This window comes from Ovis aries, chromosome 1 (assembly GCF_016772045.2).
Source record: "Ovis aries strain OAR_USU_Benz2616 breed Rambouillet chromosome 1, ARS-UI_Ramb_v3.0, whole genome shotgun sequence".
Lineage (NCBI taxonomy): Eukaryota > Metazoa > Chordata > Mammalia > Artiodactyla > Bovidae > Ovis > Ovis aries.
Window position 1 is genome coordinate 114067986 of NC_056054.1, and position 20862 is coordinate 114088847.

The 20862-nt window shown below is 42.9% G+C and overlaps 1 protein-coding gene across 27 annotated transcripts in view; it reads left to right on the plus strand.

The window, feature by feature from the left end:
- Positions 1–15162: 15162 nt before the first annotated feature.
- UAP1 (UDP-N-acetylglucosamine pyrophosphorylase 1) overlaps positions 15163–20862 on the plus strand; it is a 32204-nt gene continuing 26504 nt past the window's right edge. For 6 of the 27 annotated variants that reach the window (XM_060415569.1, XM_042257025.2, XM_060415589.1 and 3 more), the window contains exons 1-2: positions 15163–15400; positions 20149–20485. In XM_060415569.1, the coding sequence (XP_060271552.1) occupies positions 20206–20485 (280 nt within the window). In that variant the 5' untranslated portion in view covers positions 15163–15400; positions 20149–20205. Of the gene's footprint in view, positions 15740–16697; positions 16879–16984; positions 18620–19195; positions 19401–20148; positions 20486–20862 lie in introns of those variants that run through there. The other 21 variants (XM_060415571.1, XM_042257039.2, XM_060415592.1 and 18 more) reach the window with 12 other exon arrangements.

Here is a 20862-nt window from a genome sequence, read left to right on the forward strand (position 1 = left end):
ATCCGTATGTCTTCTTTGGAGAAATGTCGATTTAGTTCTTTGGCCCATTTTTGATTGGGTCGTTTATTTTTCTGGAGTTGAGCTGCAGAAGTTGCTTGTATATTTTTGAGATTAGTTGTTTGTCAGTTGCTTCATTTGCTATTATTTTCTCCCATTCAGAAGGCTGTCTTTTCACCTTGCTTATATTTTCCTTTGTTGTGCAGAAGCTTTTAATTTTAATTAGATCCCCTTTGTTTATTTTTGCTTTTATTTCCAGAATTCTGGGAGGTGGATCATAGAGGATCCTGCTGTGATTTATGTCTGAGAGTGTTTTGCCTATGTTCTCCTCTAGGAGTTTTATAGTTTCTGATCTTACATTTAGATCTTTAATCCACTTTGAGTTTATTTTTGTGTGCGGTGTTAGAAAGTGATCTAGTTTCATTCTTTTACAAGTGGTTGACTAGTTTTCCCAGCACCACTTGTTAAAGAGATTGTCTTTACTCCATTGTATATTCTTGCCTCCTTTGTCAAAGATAAGGTGTCCATATGTGTGTGGATTTATCTCTGGGCTTTCTATTTTGTTCCATTGATCTATATGTCTGTCTTTGTGCCAGTACCATACTGTCTTGATGACTGTGGCTTTGTAGTAGAGCCTGAAGTCAGGCAAGTTGATTCCTCCAGTTCCATTCTTCTTTCTCAAGATTGCTTTGGCTATTCGAGGTTTTTGTATTTCCATACAAATCTTGAAATTATTTGTTCTAGTTCTGTGAAAAATGTGGCTGGTAGCTTGATAGGGATTGCATTGAATTTGTAAATTGCTTTGGGTAGTATACTCATTTTCACTATATTGATTCTTCCAATCCATGAACATGGTATATTTCTCCATCTATTAGTGTCCTCTTTGATTTCTTTCATCAGTGTTTTATAGTTTTCTATATATAGGTCTTTAGTTTCTTTAGGTAGATATATTCCTAAGTATTTTATTCTTTTCGTTGCAATGGTGAATGGAATTGTTTCCTTAATTTCTTTTCTACTTTCTCATTATTCGTGTATAGGAATGCAAGGGATTTCTGTGTGTTGATTTTATATCCTGCAACTTTACTATATTCATTGATTAGCTCTAGTAATTTTCTGGTGGAGTCTTTAGGGTTTTCCATGTAGAGGATCATGTCATCTGCAAACAGTGAGAGTTTTACTTCTTCTTTTCCAATTTGGATTCCTTTTATTTCTTTTTCTTCTCTGATTGCTGTGGCCAAAACTTCCAGAACTATGTTGAATAGTAGCGGTGAAAGTGGGCACCCTTGTCTTGTTCCTGACTTTAGGGAAATGCTTTCAATTTTTCACCATTGAGGATAATGTTTGCTGTGGGTTTGTCATAGATAGCTTTTATTATGTTGAGGTATGTTCCTTCTATTCCTGCTTTCTGGAGAGTTTTTATCATAAATGGATGTTGAATTTTGTCAAAGGCCTTCTCTGCATCTATTGAGATAATCATATGGTTTTTATTTTTCAATTTGTTAATGTGGTGAATTACATTGATTGATTTGCGGATATTGAAGAATCCTTGCATCCCTGGGATAAAGCCCACTTGGTCATGGTGTATGATCTTTTAATGTGTTGTTGGATTCTGATTGCTAGAATTTTGTTGAGGATTTTTGCATCTATGTTCATCAGAGATATTGGCCTGTAGTTTTCTTTTTTTTGTGACATCTTTGTCAGGTTTTGGTATTAGGGTGATGGTGGCCTCATAGAATGAGTTTGGAAGTTTCCCTTCCTCTGCAATTTTCTGGAAGAGTTTGAGTAGGATAGGTGTTAGCTCTTCTCGAAATTTTTGGTAGAATTCAGCTGTGAAGCCATCTGGACCTGGGCTTTTGTTTGCTGGAAGATTTCTGATTACAGTATCAATTTCCGTGCTTGTGATGGGTCTGTTAAGATTTTCTATTTCTTCCTGGTTCAGTTTTGGAAAATTGTACTTTTCTAAGAATTTGTCCATTTCTTCCATGTTGTCCATTTTATTGGCATACAACTGCTGATAGTAGTCTCTTATGATCCTTTGTATTTCTGTGTTGTCTGTTGTGATCTCTCCATTTTCATTTCTAATTTTATTGATTTGATTTTTCTCTCTTTGCTTCTTGATGAGTCTGGCTAATGGTTTGTCAATTTTATTTATCCTTTCAAAGAACCAGCTTTTGGCTTTGTTGATTTTTGCTATGGTCTCTTTTGTTTCTTTTGCATTTATTTCTTCATGATAGTTTATTTATGCACTTGGAAATAAGATAAAAAATATGGGTACAGATATGCTAGATGGGAGCTTGTGGAGCTCTTTTCTGATTGTTTCTGTTTTCTCAGTGAAGAGAGAAGCAGGATTATGTGCTGAGAATGAGCATGGAGGAGGTTATACAGACTTTTTTTGCTCTGAGAGAGAAAAAAAAAAAGATGTGAAATAGTTCAGTCAGTGTCTGACTCTTTGCAACACAATGGACTGCAGCAGACCAGGCTTCCCTGTCGGTCACCAACGCCCAGAGCTTGCTCAAGCTCATGTCCATCAAGTCAGTGATGCCATCCAACCATCTCATCCTCTGTCACCTCCTTCTCCTCCTGCCTTCAGTCTTTCCCAGCATCAGGGTCTTTTCCAATGAGTCAGATCTTCACATTAGGTGGCCAAAGAATTGGAGCTTCAGCTTCAGCATCAGTCCTTCCCATGAATATTCAGGACTGATTTCCTGTAGGATTGACTGATTTGATCTCCTTGAGAGTCCAAGGGACTCTCAAGAGCCTTCTTCAACACCACAGTTTAAAAGCATCAATTCTTCAGCACTCAGGTTTCTTTATAGTCCAACTCTCACATCCATACATGACTACTGGGAAAACTATAGGTTTGACTAGATGGACCTTTGTTGGCAAAGTAATGCCTCTGCTTTTTAATGCACTGTATAGATTGGTCATAGCTTTTCTTCTAAGGACCAAGCATTTCTTTAATTTCATGGCTGCAGTCACCAATAAAGTGATTTTGGAGCCAAAGGAAATAAACTCTGTCACTGTTTCCATTGTTTCCCCATCTATTTGCCATGAAGTGATGGGACCAGATGCCATGATCTTTGTTTTCTGAATGTTGAGCTTTAAGCCAACTTTGTCACTGTCCTCTTTCATTTTCATCAAGAGGTTCTTTAGTTCATCTTTGCTTTCTGCCATAAGGATGGTGTCATCTACATATCTGAAGTTATTGGTATTTCTCCCAGCAATCTTGATTTCAGCTTCTGCTTCATCCAGCCCAGCATTTTGCATGATGTACTTGGCGTATTAGTTAAATAGAGAGGCTGACAATATACAGCCTTACCATACTCCTTTCCCAATTTTGAACCAGTCTGTTGTTCCATGTTCAGTTCTAACTGTTGATTTTTGACCTGAATACAGATTTCTCAGGAGGCAGGTAAGGTGGTCTGGTATTCCCATCTCTTTCAGAATTTTCCACATTTTGTTGTGATCCACAGAGTCAAAGGCTTTGGTGTAGTCAATAAAGCAGAAGTAGATGTTTTTCTTTGCTGTTTCTATGATGCAGTGGATGTTGGCAATTTGATCTCTGGTTCCTCTGCCTTTTCTGAATCCAGCTTTTACATCTGAAAGTTCTTGGTTCATGCACTGTTGAAGCCTCGTTTGGAGAATTTTGAGCATTACTTTGCTAGTGTGTGAGATGAGTGCAGTTGGTGGTAGTTTGAACATTCTTTGGCCTTGCCTTTCTTTGGGATTGGGATGAAAACTGACCTTTTTTCTAGTCCTGTGGCCAGCGCTGAGTTTTCCAAATTTGCTGGAATATTGAGTGCAGCACTTTCACAGCATCATCTTTTAGGATTTGGAATAGTTCAGCTGGAATTCCATCATCTTCCCTAGCTTTGTTCATAGTGATTAAGGCCTACTTTACTTTGCACTCCAGGATGTCTGGCTCTAGGTGAATGATCACACTATCGTAATTATCTGCATCATGAAGATCTTTTTTGTATAGTTCTTCTGTATGTTCTTGCCACCTCTTCTTAATATGGGCTCCCCTGGTGGCTCAGACAGTAAAAAATCTGCCTGTGATGCAGGACACCTGGGTTCGATACCAGGGTCAGGATGCTCCCCTGAAGAATGGAATAGCAAACCACTCCAGTATTCTTACCTGGGAAATTACATGGACAGAGCAGCCTGGTGGGCTACAATCCATGGTATTGCGAAGAGTCAGACATGACTTTCACTCACTTCTTTATTTCATCTGCTTCTCTTAGGTCCATACCATTTCTGTCCTTTATTGTGCCCATCTTTGCATGAAATGTTCCCTTAGTATCTCTAATTTTCTTGAAGAGATCTCTAGTCTTTCCCATTCTATTATTTTTCTCTATATTTTTGCATTGACCACTGAGGAAGGCTTTCTTATCTCTCCTTGCTATTCTTTGGAACTCTGCATTCAGATGGGTATATCTTTCCTTTTCTCCTTTGCCTTTAGCTTCTCTTCTTTTCTCCGATATTTGTGAGGGCTCCTCAGACAACCATTTTTCCTTTTTCATTTCTTTTTCTTGGTAATGGTCTTGGTCACTGCCTCCTGTACCATGTCATGAACCTCTGCCCATAGTTCTTTAGGCACTCTGTTTCTCAGGTCTAATACCTTGAATCTATTTGTCACTTCCACTGTGTAATCGTAAGGGATTTGATTTAGGTCATACCTGAATGGTCTAGTGATTTTCCCTATATTCTTCAATTTACATCCAAATTTTGAAACAAGGAGTTCACGATCTGAGCCATAGTCTGTTCCCAGTCTTGTTTTTGCTGACTGTAGAGAGCTTCTCCATCTTTGGCTGCAAAGAATATAATCAATCTGATTTTGATATTGACCATCTGGTGATGTCCATGTGTAGAGCTGTCTCTTGTGTTGGAAGAGGGTGTTTGCTATGACCAATGCATTGCTTCATTTTGTACTCCAAGACCAAATTTGCCTGTTACTCTAGGTATCTCTTGACTTTCTACTTTTGCATTCCAATCCCTATGAAGAAATTTTTGGTGTTAGTTTTAGAAGTTGTTGTAGGTCTTCAAAGAACCATTCAACTTCAGCTTCTTTGGAATTAATGGTTATCAAGAAGAACTGCAAAGTGAAACAGTTATCTGGAAGAATTGCAAAGACTAAAGAAGTATAGTGTATGGTGTTTGCATGGTTGGGCTTCCCCGGTGGCTTAGTGGTAAAGAATCTGCTGCAGTATAGGACACGTAGGCTTGATCCCTGGGTCACGAAGATCCCCTGGATTAGGAAAGAATATGCTGCAGTATAGGACATGTAGGCTTGATCCCTGGGTCATGAAGATCCCCTGGATTAGGAAATGGCCACCAGCTCCAGTATTCTTGCCTGGAGAATTCCATGAACAGGGAAGCCTGGCAGTCTATGGTCTATGGGGTCGCAGAGAGTCGGACATTACTAAGTGACTTTCACTATGAATTTAAAGTGACTCCAGTCAGAATGGTTGTGTGTTTTTCTCCAACTTGTTCAGCTCCTTGGGGCATCTGGTTCAGGGTCTCTCAAAAGGCTGTGATGTTGGCCAAGGGTTATCTTTATGCTTCAGGGTTTCACTGGACTGCAATCAAGGTGTCAGATGGGCTGCATTCTGGATGCTCAATTGGAGTAGAGTCCACTTCCAAGCTGTCAATTTTTAGCAGAATTTATTTCCTTATGGCTGTAGGACTGCACATTTCTGGATTTTTGTTTGTATCTTTGCTGGCTGGAGGCCGCTCCCAGGTCCAAGAACATGTGTGATGCTCCCTGCCATGTAGGCAGCTGTCAACATAGTTTGTTTCTTCAAGGCCAGTAGGAAAGTGAAAGTACGTCTGCTAGCAAAACACCTTAAATAGTACAGCCTCATAATTGGTGTGACATCCCAACACTTTGGTCATATAGCATAGTGCATTCATGGGAATGATCATCTCATCACTTTTCCATATTCTGTTAGAAGTGAGTCACAGGTTCCGCCCACCCTGAAGGGGAGGGGATTACACATCCCAGAGGCAGGGGTCACAGAGTCACTTTAGAGTCTGCCCGCTGCAGCATTCTTGTCCTAATACTCAGTACGCAGTAAGCCACCCTGAGTAAATATTTTTTAAACAAAACTTACCGAGCTCTTATTCTGAGTCAGAAACTGCTCTAAGCACTTTAAAAATATTAATCCCCATAGCAACCCTAGTAGGTAGGTGTTAACATTATCCCCATTTTACAGATTGGGGGGTAAGGGACAGAGACATCAACTAACTCAGTTCAAGGTCATTTAATTAACTAAACAGGACTCAAACTCATGCTCATTGGCTTCAGAGTCCGTATTCTTACCTATTATGCTAAGTGACCAAAAACAAAGTGAATGAATAAATGAATGCTATTGAGAAATACAAGAAATAGTTACCCAGCAGCTCTGAGAACCAAATAAGTTTTGACACTGCATTTTGTAGTTTAATTTTGATGCCGTGCCAGTTGATACTATCAGAGAGTTTTATGATTTTAGGTCTTTTTTTCTATTAAGGAACACAAGTAGAGATGTGAAACCTGGAACAGAAAAAATGTGAGGAACTTCTACTGTGCCTGAGATTTCCTGGAGGTGACATGCCATTTTTATCTTTTCCTTAAAGAAATTACCTGGAAGATATAAGGTAAATTTCAGCTATAGTAGGTTCATAAGGAAAGAACAGGTGACTAGGAGATACCTCCTACAAGAATAATACTGTCCCTTGTGTTTGTCATTTACATTGAGTTGAGACACATAAGAAAACAATGACCAGATAGGTGGTGGAACAGGTTTAGAACAAAATATGTTACAGTTCTGGTTTTGGTGCTGGCCAGATGCCATTCTAGGCTAAGTTTCTGTGGAATTTCCCCTGGGGACAGCCCCGCTGTGCATTAGAAATATCAGTCAAGTGGCCTTCCAAGAGTGGGCATTAAATTGACCACTCAGAATGGTAGGGAGCCATTTGGCTTGAAGAGATACTCCAAACATTTATTAGGGTGATTGATGTTTTTAGTGACTGGATTATTTTTCCATTCATTAAATCCAGAAAACCCCTGTTATACAGTGATAGGCTTCTAATACTGATTCCGGTTCTTAACTCTAGGGGGGATTTATTTATTTATTCATTCATTCATTCATTTTTTTGGCTGTGCTGCATGGCACGCAGTGTCTTAGTTCCCTGACCAGGGATTGAAACTGTGCCCCTTGTAGTGGAAGCATGGAGTCTTCCACTGGACTGCCAGGGAGGTCTCATTTTTTCCTTTTCTATGAATTAAGGGAGATAGACCAGACAATCTCTGGCTAACAGCACTGAAAGGGAATTTAAACTCCGTTCTCCCACACCATAACAGCCTAGTCAATTTGGAGTCCTGAGGCTGTGTATCTCTGTAAGTATTACACACCAACACTCTCATCTACTCTCTCCAGGTTCATTTCTTTCTATTATTTATTCCTAGATTATAGTCAGTTTAGAGGGGCTATACTTTGAGTAAAAAAACCCAACAACCAAAAACGTTTAACAGGGTGTATTTGTTATTTCACAAATATTTCAAAACACACCCTGAACTACAGAAAATTTAGAGAGTGGGAGGAGTGATGAGCTAAGTCAGGATGATTCCAAGTGAGAATGAAGTGTTCAAGTGCTAGGAAACTGTCAACAGGAAAGTTAGAGTCCTAACTCCTCCACTGATCATTTGTTTGTCTCTTGGAAATAGTGATCTAATGATATGCTCAGGCTTGTCTTCAAACTGAGCCTTGAGCTAAGCGAGAGGCTCCTAGTGCTGATAAACTGCTGGGAAATAACCTTGGTCCTTTTAGTTGTTCAGCAGCCTTGCTGAGGCCATCACGTTCAGGACAGTGAAGGGAGGATTCTGGTGTTTGCTCACTAATACCAGCCTACTGTCTGAAAAGTCTGTGTGGGTCCTCACTCACTGTACAACAATAGGAAATATGGACAGGCTGGCACATATCTGACGCGACTGCAGGGAAAGACAAGCAAGCAAATAGCCTCTTTAGTTATTAAGTAACATATCTGCTTTTCTAAAATTAAAAATATATATTCTCTTAAATGTCAAACAATTTTCACTTTAGTAAATTTAGAAAAAAGCACCCCATAGTCACCAAAATCCCATTGTCCCTGAAAGGCAAAACATAAGACCTTTTGAATTCTGAATTTTTGAATGTGAGTGATAATAGCCCTCTTGCAACACCTCCCATCTTACTTGGGTTTCTCTTACCTTGGACATGGGGTATCTCTTCGTGGCTTCTCCCGCAAAGCGCAGCCGCTGCTCCTTACCTTGGACGAGGGGTATCTCCTCAATGCTGCCCCTCCCGACCTTGAAAGTGGCATAGCTCCTCTAGGCCCTCCAGCACCCACGCAGCCACCGCTTCTTGGGCGTAGGGTTGCTCCTCCTGGCCGCTGCCCCTGACCTCGGACGCGGCGTAGGTCCTCTAGACTGCCTCCCCTGACCTCAGATGCAGAGTCGCTCCTCTCAGCTGCCACCCCTGACCTCGGACGTGGGATAACTCCTTTCAGCTGCCACCCCTGACCCTGGACTTGGGGTAGCTCCTCTCGTCACAGGCATACCCTGTGGGGCCAAGATGGGCGGGCATGGCGGAGAGGTCTGACACAATGTGGTCCATTGGAGAAGGGAATGGCAAACCACTTGAGTATTCTTGCCTTGAGAACCCCATGAACAGTATGAAAAGGCAAAATGATAGGATACTAAAAGAGGAACTCCCCAGGTCAGTAGGTGCCCAATATGCTCCTGGAGATCAGTGGAGAAATAACTCCAGAAAGAATGTAGGGATGGAGCCAAAGCAAAAACAATACCCAGTTATGGATGTGACTGGTGATAGAAGCAAGATCCAATTCTGTAAAGAGTAATATTGTATAGGAACCTGGAATGTCAGGTCCATGAATCAAGGCAAATTGGAAGTGGTCAGACAGGAGATGGCAAGAGTGAACATCCACATTCTAGGAATCAGCAAACTAAAATGGACTGGAATGGGTGAATTTAACTCGGATGACCATTGTATCTACTACTGTGGGTAGGAACCCCTTAGAAGAAATGGAGTAGCCATCATGGTCAACAAAAGAGTCCGAAATGCAGTACTTGGATGCAATCTCAAAAACGACAGAATGATTTCTGTTTGTCTCCAAGGCAAACCATTCAATATCACGGTAATCCAAGACTATGCCCCAACCAGTAACGCTGAAGAAGCTGAAGTTGAACAGTTCTATGAAGACCTACAAGACGTTTTAGAACTAACACCCAAAAAAAGATGTCCTTTCCATTATAGGGGACTGGAATGCAAAAGTAGGAAGTCAAGAAACACCTGGCTGGAGTAACAGACAAATTTGGCCTTGGAATATGGAATGAAGCAGGGCAAAGACTAATAGAGTTTTGCCCAGAAAATGCACTGGTCATAGCAAACACCCTCTTCCAACAACACAAGAGAAGACTCTACACATGGACATCACCAGATGGTCAACACCGAAATCAGATTGATTATATTCTTTGCAGCCAAAGATGGAGACGCTTTATACAGTCAACTGACCAGGAGCTGACTGTGGCTCAGTCAGCTGAACTCCTTATTGCCAAATTCAGACTTAAATTGAAGAAAGTAGGGAAAACCACTAGACCATTCAGGTATGACCTAAATCAAATCCCTTATGATTATACAATGGAAGTGAGAAATAGATTTAAGGGACTAGATCTGATAAATAGAGTGCTTGATGAACTATGGAATGAGTTTCGTGACATTGTACAGGAGACAGGAATCAAGACTATCGCCAAGGAAAAGAAATGCAAAAAAGTAAAATGGCTGTCTGAGGAAGCCTTACAAATAGCTGTAAAAGAAGAGAAGTGAAAAGGAGAAAAGGAAAGATACAAGCATCTCAATGCAGAGTTCCAAAGAATAGCAAGAAGAGATAAGAAAGCCTTCTTCAGCAATCAATGCAAAGAAATAGAGGAAAACAACAGGATGGGAAAGACTAGGATCTCTTCAAGAAAATTAGAGATACCAAGGGAACATTTCATGCAAAGATGGGCTCGATAAAGGACAGAAATGGTATGGACCTAAAAGAAGCAGAGGATATTAAGAAGAGGTGGCAAGAATACACAGAAGAACTATACAAAAAAGATCTTCACGACCAAGATAATCATGATAGTGTGATCACTCACCTAGAGCCGGACATCCTGGAATGTGAAGTCAAGTGGGCCTTAGAAAACATCACTATGAACAAAGCTAGTGGAGGTGATGGAACTCCAGTTGAGTCCAATTTCAAATCCTGAAAGATGATGTTGTGAAAGTGCTGCACTCAATATGCCAGCAAATTTGGACAACTCAGCAGTGGCCACAGGACTGGGAAATGTCAGTTTTCATTCCAATTCCAAAGAAAGGCAATGCCAAAGAATGCTCAAACTCCTGCTCAGTTGCACTCATCTCACATGCTAGTAAAGTAATGCTCAAAATTCTCCAAGCCAGGCTTCAGCAATACGTGAACCGTGAACTTCCTGATGTTCAAGCTGGTTTTAGAAAAGGCAGAAGAACCAGAGATCAAATTGCCAACATCTGCTGGATCATGGAAAAAGCAAGAGAGTTCCAGAAAACCATCTATTTCTGCTTTAGTGCCTATGCCAAAGCCTTTGACTGTGTGGATCACAAGAAACTGTGGAGAATTCTGAAAGAAATGGGAATACCAGACCACCTAACCTGCCTCTTGAGAAATCTGTATGCAGGTCAGGAAGCAACAGTTAGAACTGGACATAGAACAACAGACTTGTTTCAAATAGGAAAAGGAGTACGTCAAGGCTGTATATTGTCACCCTGCTTATTTAATTTATATGCAGAATACATCATGAGAAATGCTGGACTGGAAGAAGCACAAGCTGGAATCAAGATTGCTGGGAGAAATATCAATAACCTCAGATATGCAGATGACACTACCCTTATGGCAGGAAGTGAAGAGGAACTAAAAAGCCTCTTGATGAAAGTGGAAGTGGAGAGTGACAAAGTTGGCTTAAAGCTCAACATTCAGAAAACGAAGATCATGACATCTGGTCCCATCACTTCATGGGAAATAGATGGGGAAACAGTAGAAGCAGTGTCAGACTTTATTTTGGGGGGCTCCAAAATCACTGCAGATGGTGACTTCAGCCAGGAGATTAAAAGACACTTACTCCTTGGAAGAAAAGTTATGACCAACCTAGATAGCATATTCAAAAGCAGAGACATTACTTTGCCAACAAAGGTCCATCTCGTCAAGGCTATGGTTTTTCCTGTGGTCATGTATGGATGTGAGAGTTGGACTGTGAAGAAAGCTGAGCGCCGAAGAATTGATGCTTTTGAACTGTGGTGTTGGAGAAGAATCTTGAGAGTCCCTTGGACTGCAAGGAGATCCAACCAGTCCATTCTGAGGGAGATCAGCCCTGGGATTTCTTTGGAGGGAATGATGCTAAAGCTGAAACTCCAGTACTTTGGCTACCTCATGCGAAGAGTTGACTCATTGGAAAAGACTCTGATGCTGGCTGGATGGCATCACTGACTCAATGGACGTGAGTCTGAGTGAACTCCGAGAGTTGGTGATAGACAGGGAGGCCTGGCGTGCTGCAATTTATGGGGTCGCAAAGAGTTGGACACGACTGAGTGACTGAACTGAACTGATAATATCCCATATAAAACACCTCTCTTCTGATTTCACGGTTTATTTAGTACCATTTTCTATGTAGATCTCTTGCCTGCTAAGTTCTCTGAGTACAAATTCCTTGGTTTCTTCTGCTGAGGGGGCATCAGGTGTTGCCAGTATGAACACAAATAACCATCTCATCTTCAGCCCAGGCTGAAAACCTAGGGGTAGCCTTTGTGGAGAGTGAGGCTTCTCACCTCCTGCTGCTGCTGGTGCTGCTAAGTTGCTTCAGTCATGTCCAACTCTGTGCTACCCCATAGACGGCAGCCCACCAGGCTCTGCTATCCCTGGGATTCTCCAGGAAAGAACACTGGAGTGGGTTGCCATTTCCTTCTCCAATGCATGAAAGTGAAAAGTGAAAGTGAAGTCACTCAGTTGTGTCCGACTCTTTGAGACCCCATGGACTGCAGCCTATCAGGCTCCTCCGTCCATGGGATTTTCCAAGCAAGAATATTGGAGTGGGTTGCCATTGCCTTCTCTGTCTCACCTCCTAGCTCTCTCTCAAACTCTACTGAATGCATGTCCTTTTAAGAAGTGTCTTCGTTTCTTTATTCTCTCCCTCCTCTGAGCTCTGAAATCCTTCACGTTTGCATTCACCATGGCACTTACGGCCTCTGGCCTGGAAAGGCACCTCTCCCCCACATTTACTTTTGCAGTATATATTCCCTGGAGACCCAGACACCCTAGCTTTTGATTCCCCATGGTTTCCATCACAAGGACCGCACAGAACTACTTAATAAACATATTCTGAATAAGCACCTGTTCGTTCTTGATTGAATGCTGAAAAAAATGTGTCAGTTTGTTCTTAAGAGAATAGTTCAACCTCAGGTTCAGGCATATAAATATCCAGAGGTTCCAGGCCATTCCCCACTCTGCACAACAGGTTCCCACACCCCTCATCTAAGCCTCACTGTTTTCAACTGGAAGGTTGAGTGTTAGAGAAAAACACTTTCCTAGCATTATTCCTGTCCCAGGGGAGCACAACTGCCAACCAAAACAGCACTGGGTGGTATTTACAGCTTCCCAAGTGATGTGGCTTTCTAACCTGGTGGAGGAGGGCTTGTGATAGAGTCTTTCATCCTCGGTCCTTTCTTCCTGGGTTGAGTGCTCCACGGGATAAAGATTTTCTTTTGGACTGACAATGACGACCCAGCATTAGTTGTATTTCAAATTTTTGAACTTTAAAATTTGTATGTAATTTCAGCCTTATGGAGAAATTGTTGAGCAGTATAAAGTTTCATATACCTGTTACCCAAATTCATTAACTGATAGTTCACCCCCCACCCCAAATATTCAGTACTACGACATATGCACATGTATCTATGCCAATTCTGTATTTGGAAGAATAATCATGAGTTCATGCTAACTTCAATTCCAATCTTAAGAGGTTATTCTAGTCTCACTCCCTTTCCATATTTGTAATTAGCTCACATGAGTAAAAATGAAAAGATAAAGACTTTATAGGGCTATTTGGTGATTCAGTGGTTAAGGATCCACCTTCCAATGCAGGGGATGTGGGTTTGATACCTGGTTGGGGAACTCAGATCTTACGTGCTGCGGGACAACTAGAGAGAAACCTGCATGCCTCAAGTAGTGAGCCCTCAAACTCTAGAACCTCTGTTCTAAGAAGCCTGAATGAACCAATGAAGACGCCTCGCACCACAACGAAGACCCAGCAAAGCCAAAATTTTTCAAAAAGATGCCGCGTGCTGCAATGAAAGATTCTGCATGCCCAACCAGGACCGAGGGCAGCCAAACAAAGAAATAAATAAAAATAAATAAATTTTTTAAAAGAAAAATATCTTTAAACAAGACTCTATAGTAGTGTCTGGAGTATTATAGGCATTCTATTAATTTTAGATGAATGAATGAATAAAGAGGAAAATCATTAGTAAAGAGTTCATTTATTTTTTTAAAAAAAAGGTAGAATTAGTCCCAACACAAGTGTTTCAAATGAACTGTTATAAACATTAATGGGAGCAGTTTTGTTCTTGGTTATGAAAGGTTTAAGAGAAATGTTCTTTGTAGTATCAGGGACCAAACAATGGAAGGTTTTCCAAATGATGAGAAGTATATCAAGGTTTCCAGGACCTGACAGCATGCACACTCATATAAAAACAATTACAATTTATTTAGTGTTTACTCTGTTCTACATTCTGTTTTTGTATTGACTTATTTAGTTCTCACAACAACCTTAAGGGGCATTTTTATTATTTTCTATATTTTATAGATAAGAAAACTGATGACCAAGAGTTAATCAACTTGCCAAAGATTCCAAGCAATAAAGAAGTTGGAATTCTGTCTGTAGATGTCATGTTGGTAACCACTATACTATAAATCTTTCAAACAAATGGATGACATTCTGGGATGATGAAAGATAGAATATTCAACCTCCTGAATGTATTACTACCAGGAGTACTTACCTGGTGTAAATTTTTCTGTTACTTAATGCAGTGGATAATTTTGAAATTGATAAAGAAAATTCAAAGGCATTTTCACTCAAGAAAGCAGAAGGCACCTAAGTAGCTGAATTTCTGTCAGGTGTTTTGTTAAATCTAGATGTTTTGATATTTCAACATATTGAACTTCTTGCAAAAGCTGTGCTACAGGTAAACACAGCTTTTATATGTCAAGCATATAATCTGCAGGGCACATCCACACAAAGATACATGGTACACACCCAATTATAAACAGTTACACTGCCTTGGAGGGCCTTGGAGGTCAGCCAGCCCAAAGACCATTTTCCTGTCATATATGGAGGCTCAGGGAGGTTAAGACCACAGTCACACAAAGCTGATGTGCGGGCTCAGTCTCAATGGCGCTCTTTTCATTTCCTCGGGCTACCTAATACATTTGCTTGCATTTCCTATTTGTGTGTGTGTGTGTGTGTGCGTGTGCGTGTGCGTGTGTGTGTGCTTATTTATGCAAAAGTAAATGGGCCTGCTTCGCGTGCTTGGGACGTAAACCACGATAAAACAGAAAAGACGGTCAGGGCCCTGCCTATCTGGCCAACTCAAGACGAAACAGCAGCCCCAGGTCAGAGGGCACGCCCTGGTGTTCCGTGCCAAGACGTTGGCCGACGCGCTTTCGCAATCCTCCGTGTGGGCGGTCGGAAATCCGCCACCCGATGACACAGCTCCCCGACTAACTCTGCGGTCCATTTCGGGAAAGGGGGGGGAACGCCCCTTGCCGCGGGGCCACTGGGCTGACTAGGAGCCACGGGAGGGACCCTCGAGGGACAACGCGGTGAAATCAGGGCGCTTAGAACCTGGTCGCTATACCATCGCGGGCCTCGGGCCTCGCCCCCTCCATCGGACGCAAAAGACACCCCTCCTGGCCTCAGGGCCCTGGGGGGCGGGGCCGCTTGCTGACAGGACCCCCGAGCCGTCCCCATTGGGCCGGAGGATGAGTGACGCGAGGCCCCGCCCCGCCCCGCCTCTCCCGGCGCTCCTCCCCGCGTCCGCCGAGTCGCTAGCGCTCAGGGAGCTGACGTGTCGGGGAGGCTGGTGGCGGCTCCTCCCCGCGCGGCAGCCACTCGTTGCAGAGACGGAGGGGCGGGGTGGCCGGGGCCGGCGCTCCCCCTGGCCCCAGCTCCCGGCCCGCCCCGCCGCCCCGGCCCCCCGGATGAAGGTATATATCAGGAGCTGGCGCTGGACGCAGATGAGTGGCCGCGCCGAAGGAGTCGGAGCCGGGAGGAGCTGCGGTCGCGCCGAGAAAGGTGAGGGGCGCCCAACGCAGTCGCTGTCTCCTCCCGCCATCCTGGAGTAGACGGCGGGATTCGGGAGCTGGGGCGGTGGGGGGCCGGTGCCGCCACGCACACGCTTCCGAGGCCTCGCGCGCGACGTGGACACGCGGTGCACGTACGTGCACAGAGCCGGCGTCTGGGCACACGCGGAAGAGCCCGCCTCACACCCACACCGCCTCCTGTGCCCTGCGGCGCCTCTCAGCCTCGGCTACCTGGCCGGGAGCGCTGGCGTGAGGGGGCCCCAGAAGGGAGGGTCTGCTTGTCGTGCGCTTGGGAGTGGAGCCTCACCTGGACCTGGACGGGGGCCTTGAGGTTCTCAGGCAGGGGACTTAGGCCAAGCTTGGGGTGGGATCCTACAGTGGGGAGAAGTCGTTGCAACTGTCCCATGGGAGCGAGTTGGGGTGTCTTGAATATATGAGAGAAAGACTCTGGAAGCGTTGACAGTACAGTAAGGATTCGAGTTACCTGTGGAGGACTTGAGTGAGAGTGGAACAAAACCTTGCTTGCCGCTTTTGTTTTAATACTGGTAATGGGAGAGGGTTGAAATGTCTGGCTTTCCCCTGGCTTGGCCAAGCAGAAAGATGAGATTGGAGGGTTTAGAGCACACATGTGCTGAACATATGGTTTCCTGAAGATTTTATTAAGTTTGGCCCGACCCTATGTTATATTTATTTGTACGTGGCTTATGATATCCGAAACCAGGTAATAGTGATTATGATACTATATGTATGTTATTACGTAGTGCCTTTAGTTTAAGGTCTTTGTGGTGAAATTAGGAAAATGAAGGCAGTTTCTATTCCTTCACTGTTGCTGAGCTGGCTCCCTTAGCTAAGGCTAAAAAAGATTTAATATACTATGCTGTGAAGTATTTATAGGATTCGATGGTTATGGCCCCTGTGTTTTTCTAAAGGTTTGAGAGGTTTACTTACCAATTTGGGAGGCATAAGGAAAGCAGAAAAGGAGCGTGAAGTACTAGATATCTTTTATTCCTGTCTGCATGTGTTCAGTCTGTCAGACTCTTTGGGACCCCAGGGACTGTGGCCCACCAGGCTCTTCTGTCCATGGAATTTTCCAGGCAAAAATACTGGAGTGGGTTGCCATTTCCTACTCCAGGGATTCTTCCCAACCCAGGGATTGAACCTGTGCCTCCTTTTTCACCCCTGAGCCACCTGGGAAGGCCAGATATCTTTTATGCTAGGGTTTAAATTCCAATAAAGGTATATTTACTTCCCTTATAACTCAGTTGGTAAATCATCTGCCTGCACTGCAGGAGACCCAGGTTCGATTCCTGGGTCGGGAAGATCCCCTGGAGAAGGAAGTGGCAACCTACTCCACTATGCTTGCCTGGAGAATCCCATGGACAGAGGAGCCTGGCGGGCTACAGTCCATGGGGTTGCAAGAATCTGACACAACTTGGTGACTAAACCCCCACCAAACCACCACCACCAAAGGTATAATTGATAATGGTGGACTACTACAAATATGTCATTGTTGTTGATGCAGGTGCATTGGGGTGGGCATATCAGAAATTTTGTCATAATTTATAGATCTCCAACTTTTTCAGACTTTGGCTGTCAAAATAAAAATCCTAACCTAGTCTCTTATTCACTACTGCTTACCATTACACACACGCACACACCTCTTATCAGAATCAATGGAGGAAGTGCTGTTCTTTTTGTGGGATAGAGGTAGTTATATCTGGTTCATCCTGTGAAGTTCCTCTCCCGCTGTCCTGCACATTTCCTTCCTTTTCCATGATGGCATATGAAATCAGTTTTGCACAGTGAGTCAGGTATAAGAACATCAAATGTGTCTATATTTCTGAATAAAGAAAGTCCAAATTCTTTTTCTTGATGTCTCTCTGTTACACACACACACACACACACACACGCATAGACATCTACATGAAGATAACAGAGTCACACACACACACACACACACACGCACGCATAGACATCTACACGAAGATAACAGAGTCCTTTTTTCTCCTGAGAGGCAATACAGCATGATGGTTAAGAGCATGCAGTTAGGAGTCAGGCTGTCCGGATTTGAATCCTAACTCTATCACCCTCCTGGTTTTGGACTGTCGGCAAGTTATCTCTGTGGCTCAGTTTCTTCCTCTGTAAAGTAACCGCAATAACAGGACCTAAGGGTTGTTTTGAGGATTAAGTAACAGCTGTCTATAAAGCAGTTAGAACTGTGTTTCTGTATATCTTTTTTGTTGTTATTGCCCCTTCAGGGGACACCCAGATGTAGGTTTTCTTAACCTGAGTTCGTAAATGGTGTTTGATGCTTAATAGTCTTCATCAGGTAGCGAGGATTATTAATCCCACTTTACCAGCAAAAGGAAACAGGGAAAATAAGCAGTTTAACTGAGCTGCAGAATTTTGCTCTGAACTACCTTTTACTATTCTTAGAGGAGAAGAGGTTGGGTTTTTCTTTGATAACTACTTTTCCTCCGTCTTTTATATCTCAGTTATGATTCTTTACAGTATGTCTCAAATTATCCTTCTCACTTTTATTTCCTCTGCAACTAATCTGGTTCCTCTTTGGTTTTTCATACCTGCAGATGTGTTTTAACTCATTTTCCTGCTTCTAGTTGTCTCTCCTTACAGTCTCTTTTGTGCGATGCTCTTTTCTCTCATGTCTCTAAAGCATGGTGGTCCAGCCCTGTTAATAAGCTGTGTTGGCTTCCTGTTACATACTTGGTTAGATCTAAATTCCTTTGCTTAGTTTTCAGGGCTCGCTGTTCACACATTAGCCCTACCTTAAATCATTTCCCATCATTCTACATAAAACTTTAACTTTCTTGCCGCTCTCTGTCCTGTTCATGTGTACTTCTCGTGGACAACAGGCTCTGCTTATTTCTGTTGTTTTTAGTCACTAAGTCTTGTCCAACTTTTTTGGACCCTGGGTACTGTAAGCCCGCCAGGCTTTTCTATCCATGGGATTTCCTACGTAGAATACTGGAGTGGGTTGCCATTTCCTTCTCTAGGGAATCTTCCCGGCCTAGGTTTTGAACCCATGTCTCCTGCTTGGCAGATGGATTTTTACCACTGAGCCACTTGAGAAGCCCACTTATTTCCTAAACTTATCTATATAATGTGCTCAACCCTTGAGGCACAGCTAGATCATGCTTCCTTTGTGAACCCTTTCTGGACAATGCCTGTCTTTTGCATTTATCTGTATTAGGTAAGTAGACTAAATATTTCCTCAGTCTCTTTTTATTGTATGCAATTTAACATTTTGCTGGATTATCATGGAATACGCTTAAAAAGCATTGTCTTATCCCTGGATTGTTTTGTGTAGATTGCTTATCCTTTAGGGTTTAATTCTTAGTAAAGATGGTGGACTTATTTTATTCCTTCTTTGCAGGAGTTGCCTTTGAGATAAAACCATATTTTTTATGACTGTAGGTGTTTCTGTCTCCTTGATATTGTTGTATTCTGAATTCTCTATTTCTATTCTTAGAGATAAAAGGAGAAAGGTTGAAAATATTAAGCAGTTAGTTATTCTTTCAGTAGTAGTTTAGTGGAGTGTAAAGAGGCAGCTAGAGCCTGGGAATCAGACTGCCTATATTCATACCCCAGCTGCATGAGTCAGCTGGGTTGCTTTGCTTCTCTGTGCCTTGGTCTTCTCACCTGTAAAGTAATGATAATAGTAGTATTTCTGTCATGTGTGTGTGCTCAGTTGCTCAGTCACATCCGACTCTTTTGCTACCCCATGGACTGTTGCCTGCCACACTCCTCTGTCCATGCTGTTTTCCAGGCAAGAATACTGGAGTGGGTTGCCGTTTCCTATTCCAGTAAACAGGGTAAAACACTTCATTGCTGCTGCTGCTAAGTCGCTTCAGTCATGTCCAACTCTGTGCGACCCCAGAGACGGCAGCCCACCAGGCTCCTCTGTCCATGGGATTTGCCAGGCAAGAGTACTGGAGTGGGTTGCCATTGCCTTCTCTGAAACACTTCATTAGGTTTGCATAAAATTTAAGTTATGTCTTTCTTTGGTTTATGTCTTGTTTTCTACCCCAGTAAATGTTTATGTTCAGTTTTCAAGTTGGCCAAGGCCCCAGGATAGCCAAGAATAAACTGCTATATAGCAGGCAAAGATAAAGGGCCATGTGTGCTGTGCTTAGTTGCTCAGTCATGTCTGACTTTTTGCAACCCCATGGACTGAAGCCCACCAGGCTCCTTTGTCCATGGGATTTTCCAGGCAAGAATCCTGGAGTGGGTTGCCATTTTCTTCTGCAGGGGATCTTCCTGACACAGGGATCGAACCTGTGTCTCTTGCATCTTCTGCATCACCAGGTGGATCCTTTAATACTGCACCACCTAGGAATAGAGTTGTTGAAAATAAAATGAGACCATGTAAGCAAAGTACCTGGTGCAGTACTGGTATATAAGAATAATTAACATTGTCTTACAAGTTTGGTCTGAGTATGATCATGATGGAAAAGCAATATTTCTTTAACATCAAGTGTTTAATTATTATTTATTTTAATTTTACTAAAAAAAAATTTTTTGGCTGTGTTGTGCTGCTTGTGGGATCTTACTTCCCCAAGTAGGGATTGAACCTGAGCCCTAGCAGTGAAGCACTGAGTTGTAACCACCAGGGAACTCTGAAGGTGTTTTTCTTTTTAATGTACTCATTTTTAGCAGGAAAAATTTCTTTAGGTTTCAGTGTTGGACTTTGACCTGCTGTTGATTCCTTTTCTCTTTCAGGTGTACAGGTGCAGAGATTACACCTCCGTTATCACAAAACTTGGCTATTAGAGCATTATGAATGTTAATGACCTCAAACTCAGGTTGTCCAAAGCTGGGCAGGAACACCTGCTGGACTTCTGGAATGAGTTGGAGGAGGCCCAACAGGTAGAACTTTATGCGGAGCTCCAGGCCATGAACTTCCAGGAGCTGAACTTGTTTTTCCAGAAGGCCATTGAAGGATTTAACCATTCCTCCCAACCAGAGAAAGTGGATGCACGGATGGAACCTGTCCCTCGAGAGGTGCTGGGCAGTGCTACCAGGGATCAAGATCAGCTGCAGGCCTGGGAAAGTGAAGGTACTGAGCTTGGAAAGATTTGGTGTAAGGTTTTTTATGAGATATACCATTTAATGGATTTAAATCCACTGAAGTAACTTGAGTCACATCATTAATATTTTGACTTCCCTAAGACCTTAAACCAGGTGACTGATCCAGAAGTGACAGATTGTGTGGCCAGGACACTGTGGTAGCTCCTGTTGCCAGTCCCTCCATTCTCTTTTCGTTTCTGGTGCCTCAGTTCAGTCGCTCAGTCGTGTCCGACTCTTTGCGACCCCGTGAACCATAGCATGCCAGGCCTCCCTGTCCATCACCAACTCCTGGAGTTTACCCAGACTCATGTGCCTAGTTCATGGCTTTTCTCCTTCAAGTCCAAAATTAACTCCAGTCTCTTTCCT